Source organism: Lepidochelys kempii, chromosome 28 (genome assembly GCF_965140265.1).
Source record: "Lepidochelys kempii isolate rLepKem1 chromosome 28, rLepKem1.hap2, whole genome shotgun sequence".
NCBI classification, from domain to species: domain Eukaryota; kingdom Metazoa; phylum Chordata; order Testudines; family Cheloniidae; genus Lepidochelys; species Lepidochelys kempii.
Window position 1 is genome coordinate 4,308,796 of NC_133283.1, and position 20,551 is coordinate 4,329,346.

Genomic DNA, 20,551 nt, shown 5'->3' on the forward strand with positions numbered 1-20,551 from the left:
TTGGAATATCCACCAGCCTTTGGGGTTTGTCTGCCCCGTTTTGTTTGCAGTTCACCCTGATTGAGTGACCTCAGCTGGCTCCCATGGGCAGCACCGTCAGAGCATCCTAGGTTCCAAGACCAGAAGAGACAGTTATAATAATGTAGTCTGACCTCCTGTATAACACTGGCCATTGAACATTCCCAGAATAACTCTTCGAGCAGATCTTTTAGCAAAACATGCCATCTCAATTCAAGAATGGTCAGTGATAGAGAATCCACCACGACCCTTGGTAAGTTGTTCCAATGGCTAGTTACTCTCATGGTTAAAAAATTTACACCTTATCTCCAGTCTGAATTGGTCTCGCTTCAACTTCCAGCCATTGGATCATGTTAAACCTTTCTCTGCTAGATTGAGGAGCCCAGTATTAAATATTTGTTCCCCAATTAGGTATTTATAGATTGGGATCAAGTCACCCCTTAACCTTCTCTGTCTTAAGCTAAATAGATTGAGCTCCTTTAGTCTATCCCTACAAGTTGTGTTTTCTAATCCTTTTATCATTCAGCTAGATCATATCACAACAACTGCCCCTGCTCCAGGTGGGCAGCTATTCTCCACACTTCTAGTGAGGTCTCCTCTGACTAGAGAGGGGGGCGTGCGTGTTAGGAACATCAGACATTACTGCTGGCTACGCAGGGAGACGAGAGACCCCTGAATGAAGAAAACAAACTCTCCAGGCTATAGAACCTACGATCTGACTGGGCTGTGAGTGGGAATCTACAAATGCGTGTCTCACTGCTCTGCTGGGGTTTTGGACAGAAGCCAGAGCAGGATGATAGGCAAATAGCCTAGAGGCCCTGCAGTACCCCCTTTAGTCTACTAGAGTTTAGCATCCCATTAATCAGCCACAAGTGTAAAATACCTCATTTAAATGATCTCCTGGTAGAGCATTAAAAGATCTAATGCTGAATGCATCTGGTGTGTGTGTAAGCAAGCTCTGTAGCCAGTCCCTATCTTGTACAGAGGAATGTCATTACCTTCAACTCAGTGGCATTTCTTTGTCGGTGGATGGGGCAATCCCATGTGCTGATGCATGTTTTCTTGCATATGGTAGTCTACAATTTTCATTCACAAGCACAATGCACAAAACAGAGATCAAACCTCATGGAGCATAAATGAAGATACCTCTCACGTTCAGCAGAATATGCCATATTAGAGATGACTTTTGCAGCTCTCGTAGACAGACAACGTCAGCTGGGAGGGGAGTGTAACATTGACCAACCAGCTTTACACTCCCACACATTCTGGAACTTTCTCACTAGTGCCTGTCTGTGTAATTGAAACCATCCCACACCTGACTCCCTGCCAGCCCTGACCTATGCCTGACAAGTTCAGCTTGTGTTTGGATTCTCTCAAGCAGAGCAGTGAGATCCAGAGAGCACTTTTGACCTCTTGCAAGGATTTGCTTGAAAAGTGTGTGTGTGTGTGAGAGAGAGAGGATGTTTGTGACTAGTATGTTTGGCCACTAATATTACAGCATTAAAAACACAAGAGACGGGAAGTTTCATAGTCAGCAGCATTTCCACCTGTGCGGGGACACCCCAATGAATTTCTGATCTATCGCATTAAGCACTCAGCCAAAATTACCTAACATCCAGTTTCTTCATGACCCTTCAATTGAGTTTTCTATAGGAGGGAGATTCTAGGAATTGGTATTCTGGGCTGCAGGTTGGGCCTGGCTTCCCCCAGCCTTTGGATCCATGTAATCCATGATCCCAAGGGGAGCCATCTCCTAGAGCTTCCCCATGTCCCATGGAACTCAGAACAGTGAGAAACATGTAAGTTATTTATAAGACGAAAATTTATGTAAAACATGACAACATTTCTCCTTTTTTGTGGTGGAAGGAAGCCTCATAGTTCCTGTAAGGCCAAATATTGATATTTCTATGGATTTCTGCTTATACAGGGAAATTGTCAGTTGATATTGATATCAGCAATTCCTAGGTATCATTTATATAAAGATGTGCTCTTCAATAGTCTATCTAATTTATCATATTCAGATATTAAACTGATAAGAACAGATTTAATAATTTTATTAAGATAATGTTGAAATAAGGAATGGTACAGAGTTCAAGCATAGAAGTTTCTGGTTGTCAGGGGATAAGGTACAGATTATCAAGGGGTGCAAAATTCGATTTAGGAGCCGGTGGAGCAAGGATCACATAATAATCTGCAATCTCCCCGACTGGGGGAAAAGTTTAACCGGTCAGAGTACAGACATCGAGATATGGGGTAAGTTATCCACACAACGGCTATGTTCAGTATGCTGGGTATAGTGAGTGAATACAGGGGTGGGGATGGGTCTACCTTCATTTGGTGGGGTTTAATGTTCAGTGGGTTTGCGGTTCCAGTTCATACGGTCCGATGGGGAAGGCCTCTCAGTCTCTTTCCCACAGTGGGTGCACAATGTCGTACCGGCTCACTCCTCCTGGTACTGTCGGTGGCCGGTGATGTGCTCCATATAGATGTCCCTGGACCATCGGATGGTGTCCGAGACCATGAGGCGCCGCATGATCCGTGCGTAGCATCTACCGATCCCGCAGATCCGCAGCACACGCTCGTTGCAGGGGTCCCAAGCGCCCAGGGCTCCGACGATCAGGGCGTCCAGCTGCACCTCGTAGCCTCTAGGGTACAGATGTGGGGACCTGCATGAAAAACCTCCTAAGCTTATCTTTACCAGCTTAGGTCAAAACTTCCCCAAGGTACAAAATATTCCACCCGTCGTCCTTGGATTGGCCGCTACCACCAGCAAACAAATACTGGTTACTGGGGAAGAGCTGTTTGGACACATCTTTCCCCCCCAAAATACTTCCCAAAACCTTGCACCCCACTTCCTGGACAAGGTTTGGTAAAAAGCCTCACCAATTTGCCTAGGTGACTACAGACCCAGACCCTTGGATCTTAAGAACAATGAACAATCCTACCAACACTTGCAGTCCCCCTTTCCTGGGAAATGTTGGATAAAAAGCCTCACCAATTTGCATAGGTGATCACAGACCCAAACCCTTGGATCTGAGAACAATAAAAAAGCATCCAGTTTTCTTACAAGAAGACTTTTAATAGAAATAGAAGTAAATAAAAATCATCTCTGTAAAATCAGGATGGTAGATACCTTACAGGGTAATTAGATTCAAAGCATAGAGAACCCCTCTAGGCAAAACCTTAAGTTACAAAAAAGATACACAGACAGGAATAGTTATTCTATTCAGCACAATTCTCTTCTCAGTCATTTAAAGAAATCATAATCTAACACATACCTAGCTAGATTACTTACTAAAAGTTCTAAGTCTCCATTCCTGGTCTATCCCCGGAAGAAACCAGCATATAGACAGACCTCCTTGTTTCTCTCCCTCCTCCCAGCTTTTGAAAGTATCTTGTCTCCTCATTGGTCATTTTGGTCAGGTGCCAGTGAGGTTACCTTTAGCTTCTTAACCCTTTACAGGTGAGAGGATTTTTTTTTTCTGGCCAGGAGGGATTTTAAAGGGGTTTACCCTTCCCTTTATATTTATGACACCCTTCAATTGAGTTCTCTATAGGAGGGAGCTTCTTGGAATTGGTATTCTGGACTGCAGGTTGGGCCTGGCTTCCCCCAGCCTTTGGATCCATGTAATCCATGATCCCAAGGGGAGCCATTTCCTAGAGCTTCCCCATGTCCCATGGAACTCAGAACAGTGAGAAACATATAAATTATCTATAAGACGAAAATTTATGTAAAACATGACAACATTTCTCCTTTTTCTGTGGTGGAGGGAAGCCTCATAGTTCCTGTAAGGCCAAATATTGATATTTCTATGGATTTCTGCTTATACAGGGAAATTGTCAGTTGATATTGATATCAGCAATTCCTAGGTATCATTTATATAAAGATGTGCTCTTTAATAGTCTATCAAATTTATCATATTCAGCAACATAGTATCTGCTCAAATTTTATCAATGTGTATGGAGAGTGGATATCAATTACTCTCTGAATTCACGCATGGGCATGGCCCTCCCCTTCCCCTGCCCTTGGTTGCTCTGTGGCATTGAAGTGTTCCCTTAGAGCTGTCAGCAAGAGCTGCCTCTGCTCTAGGGCCCAGAGGAGGAAAGGTGTGCTACCCTCCAGCCTGGGACTGCCTCCCTCCTGCCTTTCCCTGACTATTAAGCCTGGCCCTGGGACTGCTTCCCTTAAGTGCCATGTGGGCAAGAGGAAGCGTGTGGCAGCTGCAGGTACAAGGACCAAACTTGTGGGCATCAGGTGAAGCAGCAAGAAACACAATCATCAGGTCAACCAGCAGGAATCTCTTGCCAGACTGTTAAATTCTAGGGCCCCAACCTATTGCAGCCAGCCTGTTGAACTAGCCGGACCAAAGCCCTAGCTCCAGTGGGCATCAGTGACCCAGCAGGGAGGAAAAAAAACTCATTTTAGAGCAAGGAAGTCAAACACATTGAGCGCCAAGGCTTTGCAGCAAACCAACACAGCACCAGGAGGTCCCACTGGCATTTGAACTCAGATGGTTGGATTCAGAATCCAGAGGGCTGACCATTACACCATGGGACCCGCAGCTATGGTCTTTTCAGGACTTCTGTGTGACCCTCAGCTGGTCGGTTTGCACTCGGCATGCATTGCTTCCGTCCAGCTGCTTCCTCTCTTGTGACTCTCTCTCCTCCTCCGTCTCTGCTGCTCTCCTCCCCTAGACATTGAACCCAGCCCTTGTTGCTGCCAACACCAACTGGCAGAAGGGCCGATAAATCCCCTGCCTGAGGGGAGGCCAATGCATGTGTTGGGCCATAAGCACCACAAGATTTAACCCTGTCTGCTTCCTTCCCCAGGTCTCTTACTTAGATGATATGGAAGTACACCTGTGGCTGGCGATATGAATTTGTGGGCACAGCATTGTGCAGTGGGCTTCCAGGACAGCCTGTAATTCAGCTAGGGGTTTGCAGCTGGGCCTTGGCCTGGAGGCAATTTTCTCAATTTTCTCTCCGCACAACAGATGGGGGATGCACTGGGACCAGCTCCTGGCTCCTTTTAGGGAACTGGTTCCCCATGAGGACACACCAGAGATCACTACAATCTAAGTAGGGGACAACCACCTGGAAATATTCTCCAGGCCCCAGCTGATTTGGAAAGTTAAACAAGATATTGCACAACATAGAACTATGGGGCCAGGTCCCATAGAAAACAAAGGGGAGCGGGGAAAGAGAGAGAAGAGAAGGTGAGATGGGGTAGAAAAAAGTCTGTAGAGAGGGAGCAGCTGGAGGGAACCAAGGAGTGCAGTGGACAACAGGGCGGCGGGTTTGTAGAAATTTTGGTGGTGCCTAGAATGCCCACAGCCTGCCCCCCTAAAAAACTCCACCCCCACCTGCCTAAGGCTCTGGGAGGAACTTTGGGTGGGGGGAGGAGGTCTAGGGTGCAGGCCCTAGGCTGGGGCAGGGGATTGGGGTTTAGGCACTGAGAGGGAGTTTGGGTGCAGAAGGGGTGAGAGGCTGGGCTCTGGGAGTTTGGGTGGGGGAAGGGGTCTGGAGTGCAGGCCCTGGGACAGAGTTTGGGTGCTCAGTGCAGGCTCTGGGCTCGGACAGGGGGTGGGGGTGCAGGAGTGCAGATTCAAGGAGGGAGTTTGGGCGTAGGCTCTGGGAAGGAGTTTTGGGGCTGGGTGTGTGAAGGGGTGGGGGCAGTGGTGAGCTGGAGCCTGGGGAAGGGGGTGGGAGTGCAGGAGGGGGTGAGAGGTGCAGGCTCTGGGAGGGAGTTTCTGGACAGGAGGGGGTGTGGGTCCAGTCTCTGGGACAGAAATTGGGTGCTGGGAGCAGACTCCAGGCCGGAGCAGGGGGTGGGAGTGAGGACTACAGGCTCTGGGAGGGAGTTTGGGTGGAGGCTCTGGGAGGGAGTTTTGGTGCTGGGTGTGTGGGAAGGGGTGGGGGCAGTGGTGAGCTGGAGCCTGTTCGCACCAGTTCACGCGAACCGGTTGTTAAATTTTGAAGCCGGTTTAGAACCGGTTGTTAAATGGGTGGGCAAGCTCCGGCCCGCGGGCCGCCCTGTCTGTCCCGCCTGAGCTCTTGGCTGGGGAGGCCCCCCTGTGAATTTTTACTCACCCGGCAGCACTCCAAGCCTTTGGCGGCACTTTGGCAGCAGGTCCTTCACTCGCTCTGAGCCTTTGGCGGCAGGTCCTTCACTTGCTCCAGGCCTTCGGCTGCACTTCTGTGGCGGGTCCTTCAGTGCCGCAGAAGACCCGGAGCGACCGAAGGAACCGGTTCTTCAGCTTCTGGCAGCTCATCACTGGGTGGGGGTGCAGGCTCTGGGAGGGAGTTTGGATGCTGGGTGCAGGCTTCGGGCTGGGAGAGAGGCTGGGGGTGCAGGAGGGGTGAGGAGCATGCATTCAGCTATTTCATAGGCAGAGTTTTAAGGTTATTCAGATTTGGGGAACTATTCTTAGCATCTTCCCGTGGTAGATTTCAGAGGTGTTGACACACTCACACCCACTGAGCCACACTGTTACACCCCAATCTAATAGAAGGGCTGGGAGTCTCCAAGTTCATAAAAAGAAACAGACAAAAAATAGAAAAAGGAACAAAACATTTCTAAGATTATAAGGGTTGGATCTCTCCATCTCTGTCTCTGGAGTCACCTGGAGTAGGAACTGTAGCTGCGGTTTAGGAACCAGGTAATGGCATAGACAGTCCAGCACTTCAGGCTAGCAAGCTTTTCAGGTACAGGGAGACTAGCGAAGGCTGCATAGCCTGTCAACATTGTGCTTCATTCTCCAGAGGGGATCAGCCCTGGGATCCTGGCAGCCAGCCTCTCTGAGGCTATGTCTACATGGGCAGAGTTACAGTGCCGCTCAGAGAGCACTGAAGGGAAACCGCTATTCTGTGTTCACGCTGCTTGCGCAATCGCATATTGAAACTTGCAGCGGTATTCAGAGTGGTGCATTCAGTATCTGCCTGCCCCTTAATGCTGTGGCTTATGAAGCCATATACGGGGCACCTTGACAGCAGCATGGAGTGGTTCAACAACAGGCTGAGCAAGTGCAGAATGACAGTTGAGTGCTTTTGGCCATTTAAAGGCCCGCTGGCGCTGCCTATATGGCAGGCTGGATCTGACCAATGACAATATTCCTATGCTTATAGTCGCATGTTGTACGCTCCATAATATTTGTGAAGGGAAGGGTGAAAGCTTCACTCAGGGCTGGACCACTGAAGCTCAGCACCAGGAAGCTGAATTTGAACAGCCAGAGACCAACACTATTAGAGGGGTGCAGCATGGGGACATAAGGATCAGGAATGCCTTGAGGCAGCAATTTGAAGCTGACAGCCACTAATATTCATTGCCATGAACGGCAGTGCAGTGCTTGTAATGCTAGGAGGTGATCGTGATTGGTGTAGACGATGCACTATGAAGGTTTAAGAAAATTGCCTCTTGCTTTGCAGGGCTCTGTTTGCTTTCAATTAATGGAATAAAGATGGCTTTCAAAACAAAACTATTCTTTTATTAAAAAACAACCACTGGAGGAGAGAGACAAACAAACAAACACACACATCATCACTGTGGGGGATGAGGGAAGGGAGCGTCCCATGAGGAGGTGAGGTCCAGGGACGGTTAAAAATTTTGTGCTTGTCCAGGTATCATATGCAACGTTATCCTCTGGATTACAGTGCAGCGGGTACCGTACTTCAGCAGGAATGAACTGCAGGGGGACGGATGTTGAGTGCACTAGGTACTGGACATCCGCAGGGTTGGACTGCGATGGGGTAGGAGTGGAGCGCAGAGGGTACAGACTGGAGCCAAGAGGTTGATAAGACTGTGTTAGCCGTGTCTGGGGGCGCGTGGGAAAGAGGTTTGCGACGGCGTCTGCAGGGGCAGGCACACAACGCGCTGCTTAGTTTGTGGAGCTAGTACTGCCTGAAATGTAACTCCTGCTTTCTGCAACCCTCCTGCCCCCAACAACTCGCTTCAGTGATTCCCCAAATCAAAGCCCCTAGATGGCTGAGACTGGCTAGCCTCCTCCAGGGCAGAGAAGAACTCCTGGCTGCATACATATCTGACCTGCGAGTCATCCTCTGCCTCTGGGTCCCCCTCCACCACCACATCCTCATCCAAGATTTTTTCCTCCTGGCTAGGTCCACTCTCGACTGGCATGCGAGCCACCGAAGTATCCACAGTGGCCTTTGCAGTGGAGGTGGGGGCCCCACGGAGTATCGCATCCAGCTCTTGTAGAATCTGGAGCTCATGGGTGCAGCACTGGAGCAGGAGTTTGCCTCCCACACCTTGTGGTAGGTGTTCTGCAGTGCCTTCACTTTGACCCTGCACTGCCGTGCGTGCCAGTCATGGCCCCTTTCTCTCATGCATTGTGAAATCTGTCCATAGGTATCGTAAGTCCTGCGGCTGGAGCACAGCTGGAACTGGATAGCCTCTTCTCCCCAAATGCTGATGAAGTGCAGCAGCTTGGCATTGCTCCAAGCCGGGGATCGCCTGGTGCATGGAGCAGGCACGGTCACCTGGAAAGATGCACTGAGACCACTACATGCATCACCGAGCAAACAGGGAAGGGACTTTTAAAATTCCCAAGGAATTTAAGAGGTTGTGTTCACAGTTGATCACCAGAGGGCAGTGCAGTAGAGTTCAAACCAATGACTGGAGAGGTGAGAACAGGGATTGTGGGACGTATCGAAGGACGTCCAATCGCAGGCCAATCGCAGCGCTGCAATCGACCAAGGTGTCTACATTGGCAGCACGGCACTGTAGCTGTGGTGCAGAAAGCTGTACGTCTCTTGTTGGGATGGGGTTTTTTTTTACAGAGCTGCAACTGCAGAGTTTCTGCAGATGAAGTGGCTTGGCCGTGTGTACACCTTTGAAGTTATGGGAAGAAAGCTGCTTTACCATGCAGAAACTTGCCAGGGTAGACAAGGCTGTAGACGGCTTAATAAGAATGCAAGATTGGTCATACTGGGTCAGACCAATGGTCCATCTAGCCCAGTGTGCTACCTGAGAGTGACCAGTGCCAGATGTGTCAGAGGGAATAAACAGAACAGGCTTGTTAATCTGCAAGTGAGAGTCTTTCACCCTTATCTTTAACTTCATTGTTGGTCAATTCCTACTGATGCTATCTTACCACCCCTCCCCTGAAGTTACTGGGCAAATCAGGTGTGAACCACTCCTTTGATACAGACGTGTCCCAATCCAGCTGAATTGAGGCAGACTTTGGGCCAATGCCAGTTTGGAAAAGGCCTGCTTCACCCAGAAGGTTTCTCAAAGTATCTGTTGCTGTGAACCGCATGTAGTGTGGATGTGTAAACCCCAAAGATAGCAAACATAAAAGAAACACAAGGCCAGTTCTGAGGAGGTTTCCAGGGCCAGGTCTGAGGGTTAAACAGCTGTGCTCAAAAAGGAAAAGAAACCTCACCACCTATAAAAATAACTCGTTGCAAAAACAAAATCAAAATTAAATTGAAAAACCAACCCAAACAAAATAACCAACCCAGAAAAGCTCCCATCACACATCCATCACCATTGTAGATTTTGACATCTCCTGCCTAATGTGATATCTTTACTTTGCAAACAAGAGATCTGTGGAACTCTGTGGCTGTTACCCTCTAACTGGGTAAAAGGTTACACATCTTCTCTCAAGTAATTTTCCTCTTATGGGAAGATTTATTTTAAAATTTATCAAAATAAATTCCATTTTAAGTAGCAATAATTACAGTCTATACTGGGTCTCTATTCTCATACATGCTGTTTGTATCACATATTCCCCCACTCTAATTCCTTTGGAGTGAGGTTTTAATTTCAGGATTAGCCACTATTTCCATATAGGAGGAGGGGAAAGGGAGAGAACTAGAAGAAAACCTGAATTATGTTGTAACACTGAAAGTTATCGCATAATCAGCTTCTTACGTTACACTAATTAACTTCATGTTTAAATTTCATTGTCACTGGTAACAATTTATTCAATTTATAGGGCAGTTTTCTCTTAATTCCCATTTCCACCCAGTGAGCTTTGTGTGAAGTCACATTCTACAATAACCTAGGACGCCTTCCACTTCTGTGAGTTCATTTCTCCCTGGGTCTTCTCCCAGAAGTAGGGGTGGAAGGGGGTCTCACACTACGTGGGAAGGCTGCATCATGAGAAAAAACCACCTGTGCTACATTTTCACACTTTCTAATCTTTCAGAGTAGGACGACGTGGAGAAATAATATAAATGCATAAGACTTAATAACAAAACTAAGAGACCAAACCACAGACTCTTGACTCAGCACTCATGTATCCTGCAGTCTGAACTTGAAATCTGATACATTCTCTCATTAGCTACCATCATTTCCCCAGCATGGAAGCACTTCTTGTCTAACAGTGCAGCGAGTTTGGGACCCATAGGCATGGGATGGCTCTGAAGGAATCAGCTGTTTCTCTCTGTGCTTCATGAAACTTTGGATCCAAATGGTAAAAGACAGTTCCCAATGTAATCATGGCATCTTTTAGGAGTGTGATCAATGCCACTTAACTAGGGAGCAGCATTCTAAAAATAGTTTACCTGGGCCACAGGTCACCATAGCTTCCATCTCTGGGGTGAAAATCAATCACTCGTACCTGCAATTTCTGCCTGAGTTCTTGTCAAATCTTTGACCTTACTTGGAGTAATTTTACACTTCTCTGGTGTAGAATTCTTCACCAACCACACAACATATCAATAGCGATACTGAAGTAAAACTCCCCCAAATATGCCCTTTTATTTCTTTAATCTGGTGGCACAGATTTAAATTAGCGACTAAATTCAGGTGCAGCTTAGAATCCCTGTAAAACACCAAATGTCAGGTAGCTATTAAAAATAGGTATCTTTCTGCAGCTATATCACATTCATCATGGATTTCATTTCCTACACATTTGCAGCATCTCCCAGGGGTGAGCTGAACAGAAAGGTCACTTCCATTTTTCCTATCCCTACCTAGATAGGGATTGCATTTCCCAAATAATAGGCAACATGCACATGATTCGGAAGGAGATACCTTCAAGAGCGATCTGCTGCAGGGCCTGGGCCACAACTGCTTTGGGAGGCAAATGCATGGGTATTTTGCTTAGTTACAAGTCATTTACTAGGGAATACTCTTCCCAGCCCTTTAGAAATAAAATTAACCTAAGCAAATGAACAACAGGGGGATTGGGATGGAGATGGGGAATAAGGGAATCCCTCTGATTTACCCTATCTTCTTCTGTTGTTACAAAGGGTGAAATGATATTTTTTTTGTTACAGTTCAATATATTTAAAGTGAGGAAAATGGTAGTAAAAATATCTGCTCTCCAGCACAACCTGCAGCAACAACAGAGCAACTGGGAATGCAACAATTTGTTCCCAAATGGGGAACTTGATGACTAACAATTGCTTTGAAATGGGGGAACGGTATAACTGTGATGCTCAGGGTTTGTTTAGACTAGGAAAAGTGATGGAGTTAAGGTCAGGTCACGGGGAAAGCTAATGCCAACCACTGCACCTCGGCTGCATCTGCACAACAACTGTAATTGTCTTTTTACACCAAGATCACTAATGTGAGCAACCAACATCATGTACAGACCTAGTGGATGTAAGGCACAGGTAGTTTTTGCCTCATTGTAGCTTGTTGGGAATCAAACCTCTCTCTCTCCCACCTGGAGCTGATGAACATTCCTGGCTAGAGGGACACACTCTCCTATAACTCAAAAGGAAAGGAGTAGATAGAAAAGATCACAGGACTGACGTCAAAGAAAGATGAGCTGCAAAAGGCAGGAGCAGGCAACTCATCTAGGGGAGCTGAGAGAGCATGGTGAAAATGGTGCAAAGATCACTATGTGGGAACTAGCAAATATGATTTTAAAAAAAAACAACACACCTTTGGCCAGCCCTAGTCAAGGCATTTATTACAGTTCTCTCTCATGTGAATTTTCTGATGTCTAATAAGGCTTGAGCTATGATTGAAGCTTTTCCCACACTCAGAACATGTGTAGGGACTCTGTCCTGTGTGGATTCGCTGATGTGAGATGAGGGTTGAACTATCAATGAACCGTTTCCCACACTCAGAGCATCCATAAGGTTTCTCACCTGTGTGGATTCTCCTATGTGTGATGAGGTGTGAGCTCTGATTGAAGCTTTTGCCACACTCAGAACATGTGTAGGGCGTGTCTCCTGTGTGGATTCGCTGATGTGTGATAAGGTTTGAGTTCCGATTGAAGCTTTTCCCACATTCAGAGCACGTGTAGGGCGTCTCTCCTGTGTGGATTCTCTGATGGGAGATGAGGGTTGAACTATCAATGAACCGTTTCCCACACTCAGAGCATCCATAAGGTCTCTCACCTGTGTGGATTCTCTGATGTGCGATAAGGTTTGAGCTACAACGGAAGCTTTTCCCACACTCAGAGCACGTGTAGGACTTCTCTCCTGTGTGGATTCGCTGATGTGAGAGGAGGGCTGAAATATCGCTGAAGCGTTTCTCACACTCAGAGCATCCATAAGGTTTCTCACCTGTGTGGATTCTCCGATGTGTAATAAGGTGAGAGCTCTGATTGAAGCTTTTCCCACATTCAGAACACGTGTAGGGCATCTCTCCCGTGTGAATTCTCTGATGTGTGATAAGGTTTGAGTTCCGATTGAAGCTTTTCCCACACTCAGAGCAGGTGTAGGGCGTCTCTCCTGTGTGGATTCGCTGATGTGTGATAAGGTTTGAGCTCTGATTGAAGCTTTTCCCACACTCGGAGCATGTGTAGGGCATCTCTCCTGTGTGGATTCGCTGATGTGAGATGAGGGTTGAACTATCAGTGAACCGTTTCCCACACTCAGGGCATCCATAAGGTTTCTCACCTGTGTGGATTCTCCTGTGTGTGATGAGGTGTGAGCGCTGATTGAAGCTTCTCCCACATTCAGAACACGTGTAGGGCGTCTCTCCCGTGTGGATTCTCTGATGTGTGATAAGGTTTGAGCTCTGATTGAAGCTTCTCCCGCACTCAAAGCACGTGTAGGGCGTCTCGCCTGTGTGGATTCTCTGATGTGTGATAAGGTGTGAGTTCTGACTGAAGCTTTTCCCACACTCAGAGCACGTGTAGGGCGTCTCTCCGGTGTGGATTCGCTGATGTGAGATGAGGGTTGAACTATCAATGAACCGTTTCCCACACTCAGAGCATCCATAAGGGCGCTCACCTGTGTGGATTCTCTGATGTACGATAAGGTGTGAGCGCTGATTGAAGCTTTTGCCACACTCACCACATGTGTAGGGCATCTCTCTTGTGTGGATTCGCTGATGTGTGCTAAGGTTTGAGCTCTGAACGAAGCTTTTCCCACACTCAGAGCACGTGTAGGGCGTCTCTCCGGTGTGGATTCGCTGATGTGAGATGAGGGTTGAAGTATCAATGAACCGTTTCCCACACTCAGAGCATCCATAAGGTCGCTCACCTGTGTGGATTCTCTGATGTGTGGTAAGGTTTGAGCTCTGACTGAAGCTTCTCCCACATTCAGCGCATGTGTAGGGAGTCTCTCCAGTGTGGATCCTACGATGTATGATAAGGTGGGAGCTCCGACTGAAGCCTTTCCCACACTCAGAGCACGTGTAGCATCTCTCTCCAGTGTGGGTTCTCTGATGTCTGATCAGGGCAGAGCTCCAATTGAAGCTTTCCCCACACTCATGGCATGTGTAGCGTGTCTCTTCCAAGGTGATTGTTTCACATGTAATAGGGTCTGAGTGGCTTCTCAAGTTTTCCTCTGGCCTCTGCTGAGTCTCACACGATTTTGCTTCTTCTGGGAGTGCAGAACTCCCAGAAACATTCCCTTTGGAGCTTCCTGATAACGTCCCATATGGTTCTACTTCCTCAGCACCTTCCTGTTGGTGTTTCTCCTCTTCATTCTCGGTCACCTTCCCATCACCTGATGGGAGACAGAGAGAATCCATGCATAGGTCACTCCCTGCACCTGAAAGAAAGGAAATAGAGAGAGGAATGGAAAAAGGGGTGAACAAACCAAAATATGTGCAGGAGAGCTGAGCTGATTTTCCCCAAGCCCTTCCCGAGAGGAGAGAGAAAGGGATCACTTTTGGTCTGCATCTCACCAGAACACTCTGGGGAAAGAGAGACTGGGGAGGGATCTGCTGCCAGTTCTCAGTCAGAATAGGTGGGAACAAATGAGTGACATCTGCCATAATGATTCCACATCTGCAGGGAACAGTGCTGAACTTGGAGAGCTCATAAGGTCTTTGTAGGGCAGCCCAAATGTTTTCTGTATTCATGGACAATTTTTGCATTGGTTTAACCAATTCCTCACCTGTGCAGGGAGTTCTCGGGAGCACTTTTTTCTCAGAGCCCTGGAGATCTGGGACCCACGGCTCTTCCCCTCGTTCCAGCTGTGAGATCACATCAGGTTTGCAAATTGGAAACCCTGCTAAAGAAAAAGAAAACAAGGGAGGTCAGTGGAATTTGTGGGATACTTGTCACAAGGAATATTCCATGGTTTTAAGCCCAGCTCATTTTTAAGCAGTAACATCCCAAGGCCAGCTTCCTTGGCTCAAAGTGGCAGGATAGTTATTATTACAATATTCATTACCTTAGCGCCTAAGGACCAACTAACAGTGGATCCCCATTGTACTAGGCAAATTACAAACAGAACAGTAGATAGCCCACGCCCTGAAGTATTTACAATCTAAATGGACAAAACAGACATAGAATGGGCGAAGGGGCAGAACCCAGTGTTAGAACATAGATATTCAGGCCTGCCTGTAAAGCCTATACTTTAAGAACTTAGGGGTAGTTTTATCACTTAGCTAGTTAAAGGGGTATAAAAACAAAGAAGGAAAATCACAGGGTATGTCTACACCATGAAAATAGGTCAATATTATAGAAGTAGATTTTTAGAAATCTATTTTATACAGTCGATTGCGTACGTCCACACTAAGTGCATTAAGTCAGCAAAGTGCGCCCTCACTACCGTGGCTAGCATCAACTTACAGAGCGGTGCACTGTGAGTAGCTATCCCACAGTTCCCGCAGTCTCCGCTGCCCATTGGAATTCTGGGTTAAGCTCCCAATGCCTGATAGGGCAAAAACATTGTAGCGGGTGGTTTTGGGTACATGTCATCAGTCACCCCTCCCTCTGTGAAAGCAATGGCAGACAAGTGTTTCACACCTTTTTTCCGTGCAGATGCCACACCACGGCAAGCATGTAGCCCGCTCAGCTCAGCGACACTGCTGCTGTTGTGTCCTGGGTGCTGCTGGCAGCAGACGGTGCAGTAGTATGGCTAACCGTCATCATACACCGCTTCTGCTGCAACTCTGCACTGCTGCTATTGTCTCAATAGCGAATTTCTCCATGTTGTCTGTCATGGAATCCTAGGTACGCGTGTTCTTCCTTGGGAAATGTGCACGTTGCTAACTGTCGTCCTCCACCACTTCTACTGCAACTCGGCTCTCCTGAATCCACCTAGCAGGTCCACTTGTCGTTATCTATAAATATCTATTCTCGTGGCATACGTAGTCAGCCACCGCTTCCGCTGCAACTCTGCTCTCCTGCAGACGCCATACCATGGAAAGCATGGAACCCGCTGAGATTACCACACCAGTTATGAGCATTGTAAACACCTCACGCATTATCCTGCAGTAGGTGCAGAACTAGAACCTGCAAAAGCAGGCGAGGAGACGGCAGTGCGGTGACGAGAGTGATGAGGACATGGACACAGACTTCTCTCAAAGCAAGGGCACCGGCAATTTGGACATCCTGGTGGCAATAGGGCAGGCTCATGGAATTGAGCGCTGATTCTGGGCCCAGGAAACAAGCACAGACTGCTGGGACCGCATAGTGTTGCAAGTCTGGGATGATTCCCAGTGGCTGCGAAACATTCACATGCGTAAGGGCACTTTCATGGAACTTTGTGATTTGCTGTCCCCTGCCCTGAAGCGCAAGAATACCAAGATGAGAGCAGCCTCACAGTTCACAAGTGAGTGGCAATAGCCCTGTGGAAGCTTGCAACGCCCGACAGCTACCAGTCAGTCGGGAATCAATTTGGAGTGGGCAAATTTACTGTGGGGGCTGCTGTGATTCAAGTAGCCAACTCAATCACTAAGCTGCTGCTATCAAGGGTAGTGACTCTGGGAAATGTGCAGGTCATAGTGGATGGCTCTGCTGCAATGGGATACCCTAACTGTGGTGGAGCGATAAACAGAACGCATCTCTCTATCTTGGGACCGAACCACCTTGGCAGCCAGTGCATAAACTGCATGGGGTACTTTTCAATGGTTCTGCAAGCACTGGTGGATCACAAGGGACAATTCACCAATGTCAGCATGGGATGGCCGGGAAAGGTACATGAAGCTGGCATCTTCAGGGACACTGGTCTGCTTGAACAGCTGCAAGAAGGGACTTACTTCCCAGACCAGAAAATAACTGTTGGGGATGTTATCCTTGGGGACCCAGGCTATCCCTTAATGCCATGGCTCATGAAGCCATACACAGGCACCCTGGACAGTAACAAGGAGCTGTTCAACTATAGGCTAAGCAAGTGCAGAATGGTGGTAGGATGTGCCTTTGGACGTTTAAAAGCGCGCTGGCAAAGTTTACGGACTCGGTTAGACCACAGCAAAAACAATATTCCCATTGTTATTGCTGCTTGCTGTGTGCTCCACAGTATCTGTGAGAGTAAGGGGGAGACGTTTATGGCGGGGTGGGAGGTTGAGGCAAATCGCTTGGTCGCTGATTATGCACAGACAGACAGCAGGGCACGCTATGTATCAGAGAAACTTTGAAAACCAGTTTCATAACTGGCCAGGCTACAGTGTGACACTTCTGTTTTTTTCTCCTTGATGAAAACCCGCCCCCTTGGTTCACTCTACTTCCCTGTAAGCCAACCACCCTCCCACATTTGGTCACCGTTTGCAGAGGCAATAAAGTCATTGTTGTTTCAAAATCATGCATTCTTTATTAATTCATCAAACAAATAGGGGGATAACAAGGTAGCCCCGGAGGGGTGTGGGAGGAGAGAAGCACTGGGTGAGGTGGTGGATGAGGGGAGGAGAGAAGGACAAGGCCACACTGCACTTCAAAACTTATTGAATGCCAGCCTTCTGTTGCTTGGGCAATCCTCTGGGGTGGAGTGGTTGGGTGCCCAGAGGCCCCCCACCCCCCGCGTTCTTGGGCATGTGGCTGAGGAGGCTATGGAACTTGGGGAGGAGGGTGGGTGGTTATACAAGGGCTGCAGGGGTGGTCTGTGCTCCTGCTGCCTCCTGCAACTCCACCAGATGCTGGAGCATATCAGTTTGATCCCCCAGTAGCCTCAGCATTGCATCCCGCCCCCTCTCATCTCGCTCCCGCCCCCTCTCATCTCGCTCGTCCCTCCTGTCCTCGTGTTCATTTTCTGCTTTCCTGGACTCTGATATTGTTTGCCTCCATACATTCTGCTGAGCTCTTTCAGTGTGGGAGGACTGCATGAGCTCAGAGAACATTTCATCGCAAGTGCATTTTTTTTGCCTTCTTATCTGCGTTAGCCTCTGGGATGGAGATGACAGGGGGACCTTTGAAACATTTGCAACTGCACGAGGAAAAAAAGGAGAGTAGTATTTAAAAAGACATTTTAGAGAATAATGGGTAGACTCTTTCATAGTGAACCAAGCTGTTAATATGACATAGCACATGTGTTTTCGGTACAAAGTCGCATTTTGCCTCCGGTTTAGTGTGAGAGATCACACACGCAGGGCTGAGGAACAGAATTTGGCTTGCAGGCAGCCATGGAAAGCCACAGTCTTTTGGTTTCTTCAACCTTGATAACATGTGGGAATGGTTTTAAACGGCAGCACCCTCCTTTCCCATTCCAAGCACCCATTGAGTTGGCCATTTAAAAGGAAGGGCTGCTTTTTTCAGGTTAAAAGGAAGGGCTGCTTTTTGTTGAGTTAAGGTGTAGCACAAACCCATTTAACCCCACCCAATTCTCTGGGATGATCAATTCACCCCTCCCCCACCACATGACTAGTATCAGGGAAGATCCCTGCCAGCCAAACACGAACAGCTCACAGTGAACGATCCCCCCGCGGGTAACAGCAGGGATGATTTCTTTTCAGCCACAGGCAAACAGCCCAGCAGGAACAGCCACCTCTGAACATCCCCTCAATAAAATTCCCCTATTTCAACAGGGTGACCATGAATGATATCACTCTCCTGAGGATAACATAGAGAGATAAAGAACGGATGTTGCTTGAAAGCCAGCAAACACCAGGACCATATGCTGCCATGCTTTCTTACGCAATGATTCCAGACTATGTGCTACTGGCCTGGCATGGTAAAGTGTCCTTCCATGGAGGACGGAATAAGGCTGCCCTCCCCAGAAACCTTTTGCAAAGGCTTTGGGAGTACCTCCAGGACAGCTTCATGGAGATGTCCCTGGAGGATTTCCACTCCATCCCCAGACATGTTAACAGACTTTTCCAGTAGCTATACTGGCTGCGAATGCATCCCAAGTCTTCAGGGTGAATTAATCATTAAACACACTTACCTTTAAACAATGTATTATATTTACAAAAGGTACACTCACCAGGCTTCCTGGTCTGGGAGCTGGGTTTGGAGGGTATTGGCTCCAGGGTGATAAACAGTTCCTGGCTGTCAGGGAGAACGGTTTCTCCTCTTGCCTGCTGTGCGCTATCCTCCTCCTTCTCATCTTCCTTGTCCCCAAAATCCTCATCCCTGTTGCATGACACTCACCCCTTCCAGGTGTCCACGGACAGGGGTGGGGTAGTGGTAGGGGCCCTCCCTAGAATTGCGTGCAGCCCATCATAGAAGCGGCATGTCTAGGGCTCTGACCAGGAGTGGCCATTTGAGTCTTTGGTTTATTGGTAGGCCTGCCTGAGCTCCTTAATTTTCACATGGCACTGTTGCGGGTCCCTGTTGTAGCCTCTGTCCATCATGCCCTTGGAGATTTTTGCAAATATTTTGGCATTTCATCTTTTGGAAAGGAGTTCTGATAACACGGATTCATCTCCCCATACAGCGATCAGATCCAGTGTCTCCTGTTCGGTCCATTCTGGAGCTCTTTTGTGATTCTGGGACTGCATGGTCACCTGTGCTGATGAGCTCACCATGCTAGCCAAACAGGAAATGAAATTCAAAAGTTCCCGGGGCTTTTCCTTTGTACCTGGCTAGTGCATCTCAGTTGAAAGTGCTGTCCAGAGTGGTCACAATGGAGCACTCTGGTATAGCTCCCGGAGGCCAATACTGTCGAATTGCATCCACACTATCCCAAATTTGACCCGGCGATGTTGATTTCAGCACTAATCCCCCTTGTCAGGGCGGACTACAGAAATCGATTTTAAGAGCCCTTTAAGTCAACAAAAATGGCTTTGTCATGTGGACGGGTGCAGGGTTAAATCGAGCTAACGCTGCTAAATTCAACCTAAACTCATAGTGTAGATCAGGGCACAGTCTGCCTGTGTATGGGCCTTCTCTCACTGAGACAGTCCGAGGCCTTGTTCTTAGGCTAAGGCTTTTGTCTAAGCAGCAGGGGCAGCCATAAGCTGGGAAGCGACTGGTCACATCCTCACATCCCAAACCAGTCACATTGAAATAAGTTGGTATTGGGCTGTTAGGAAGACGAGCCTGTCCAGATAGTGCCCATCGCCACCAGATAAAGAAACAGATCTGAAGATGGTTAAAGAAAACTTAGTCTGACAGCATTGTCTGACAAGAAATCACTTATCAATGGTTCTGGTTGTGAAACCCTCATTTCTTTATGGCCCGCACTTTTCTGTTGTTAATCTGTCTGGTTCTCTAATTGTTTCTCTCTGCTGTATAATTAATTTTGCTAGGTGTAAGTTAATTAGGGTAGTGGGATATAATTGGTTGGAGAATTATGTTACAGTATGTTAGGATTGCTTAGTTAAATTTCAGTAAAATGATTGGTTACGGTATAGCTGAGAATAATACTATATAAACTGGGGTCAAACAGGAGGGGGAAGGGAAATTGGAATCATGTTTGTAAGGGAGGGAACAGGAACAGGGAACAGACACAGGCAAGGCTCTGCGGCATCAGAGTTTGGAAGGGGGACACAGGGTAAATGGCTCTGTGGTGTCAGAGCTGGGAAGGGAACACTGGGGAACAGACTCTATCGCATTGTCTGCACTTCGGACGTCTGGTCTTTTGCTGCTTGCTGTCTGCATGACAAGAACCAGGGAAATTAAAGCCTTTAAGGAAGGTTTTAATACACTTTGGAACTGATCAGGGATTCCCATGAGGACTGATGAGGGGGTGATTGTCAATAGGCATTTAGATCCTTTTCTTGTTTTATATCTTTTCCCCATAAGGCACACGGGCACACTGTCATGGATCCATAGGATCTGTGCAATGCCCTGGCTTTTAAACAGTCCTTGGGCAGTGCCCCTTGGGGTCCCACTCTTCCACAAGGATGGGCCATGGAGCTTCAACACCGGAGACTGAGCCTCTGGCTTCAACACTCCTATTCCAACCTGTGAGCTCTGCCCAGCAGGTCCAGCTGAACGACACTCCTCTTCAGAGACTGTTCCTCAGTCAATGCACAGAGCAAGGTTTTGCTGTGACA

General features: G+C 47.8%; 1 protein-coding gene across 4 annotated transcripts in view; it reads right to left on the reverse strand.

Moving 5' to 3' along the window:
• Positions 1-1,994: 1,994 nt before the first annotated feature.
• The window catches only part of LOC140904200 (uncharacterized), a 36,013-nt gene continuing 17,456 nt past the window's right edge, over positions 1,995-20,551 (reverse strand). The window contains exons 1-3 of one of the 4 annotated variants that reach the window (XR_012156454.1): positions 12,082-14,272; positions 6,109-6,360; positions 1,995-2,663 (exon numbers count right to left, since the gene is read on the reverse strand). Coding sequence is in view for 2 of the 4 variants with exons in the window: in XM_073326572.1 (XP_073182673.1) it covers positions 11,885-13,938; positions 14,287-14,403 (2,171 nt within the window). In the remaining 2 variants the exon portion in view is untranslated. The other 3 variants (XR_012156455.1, XM_073326573.1, XM_073326572.1) reach the window with 3 other exon arrangements.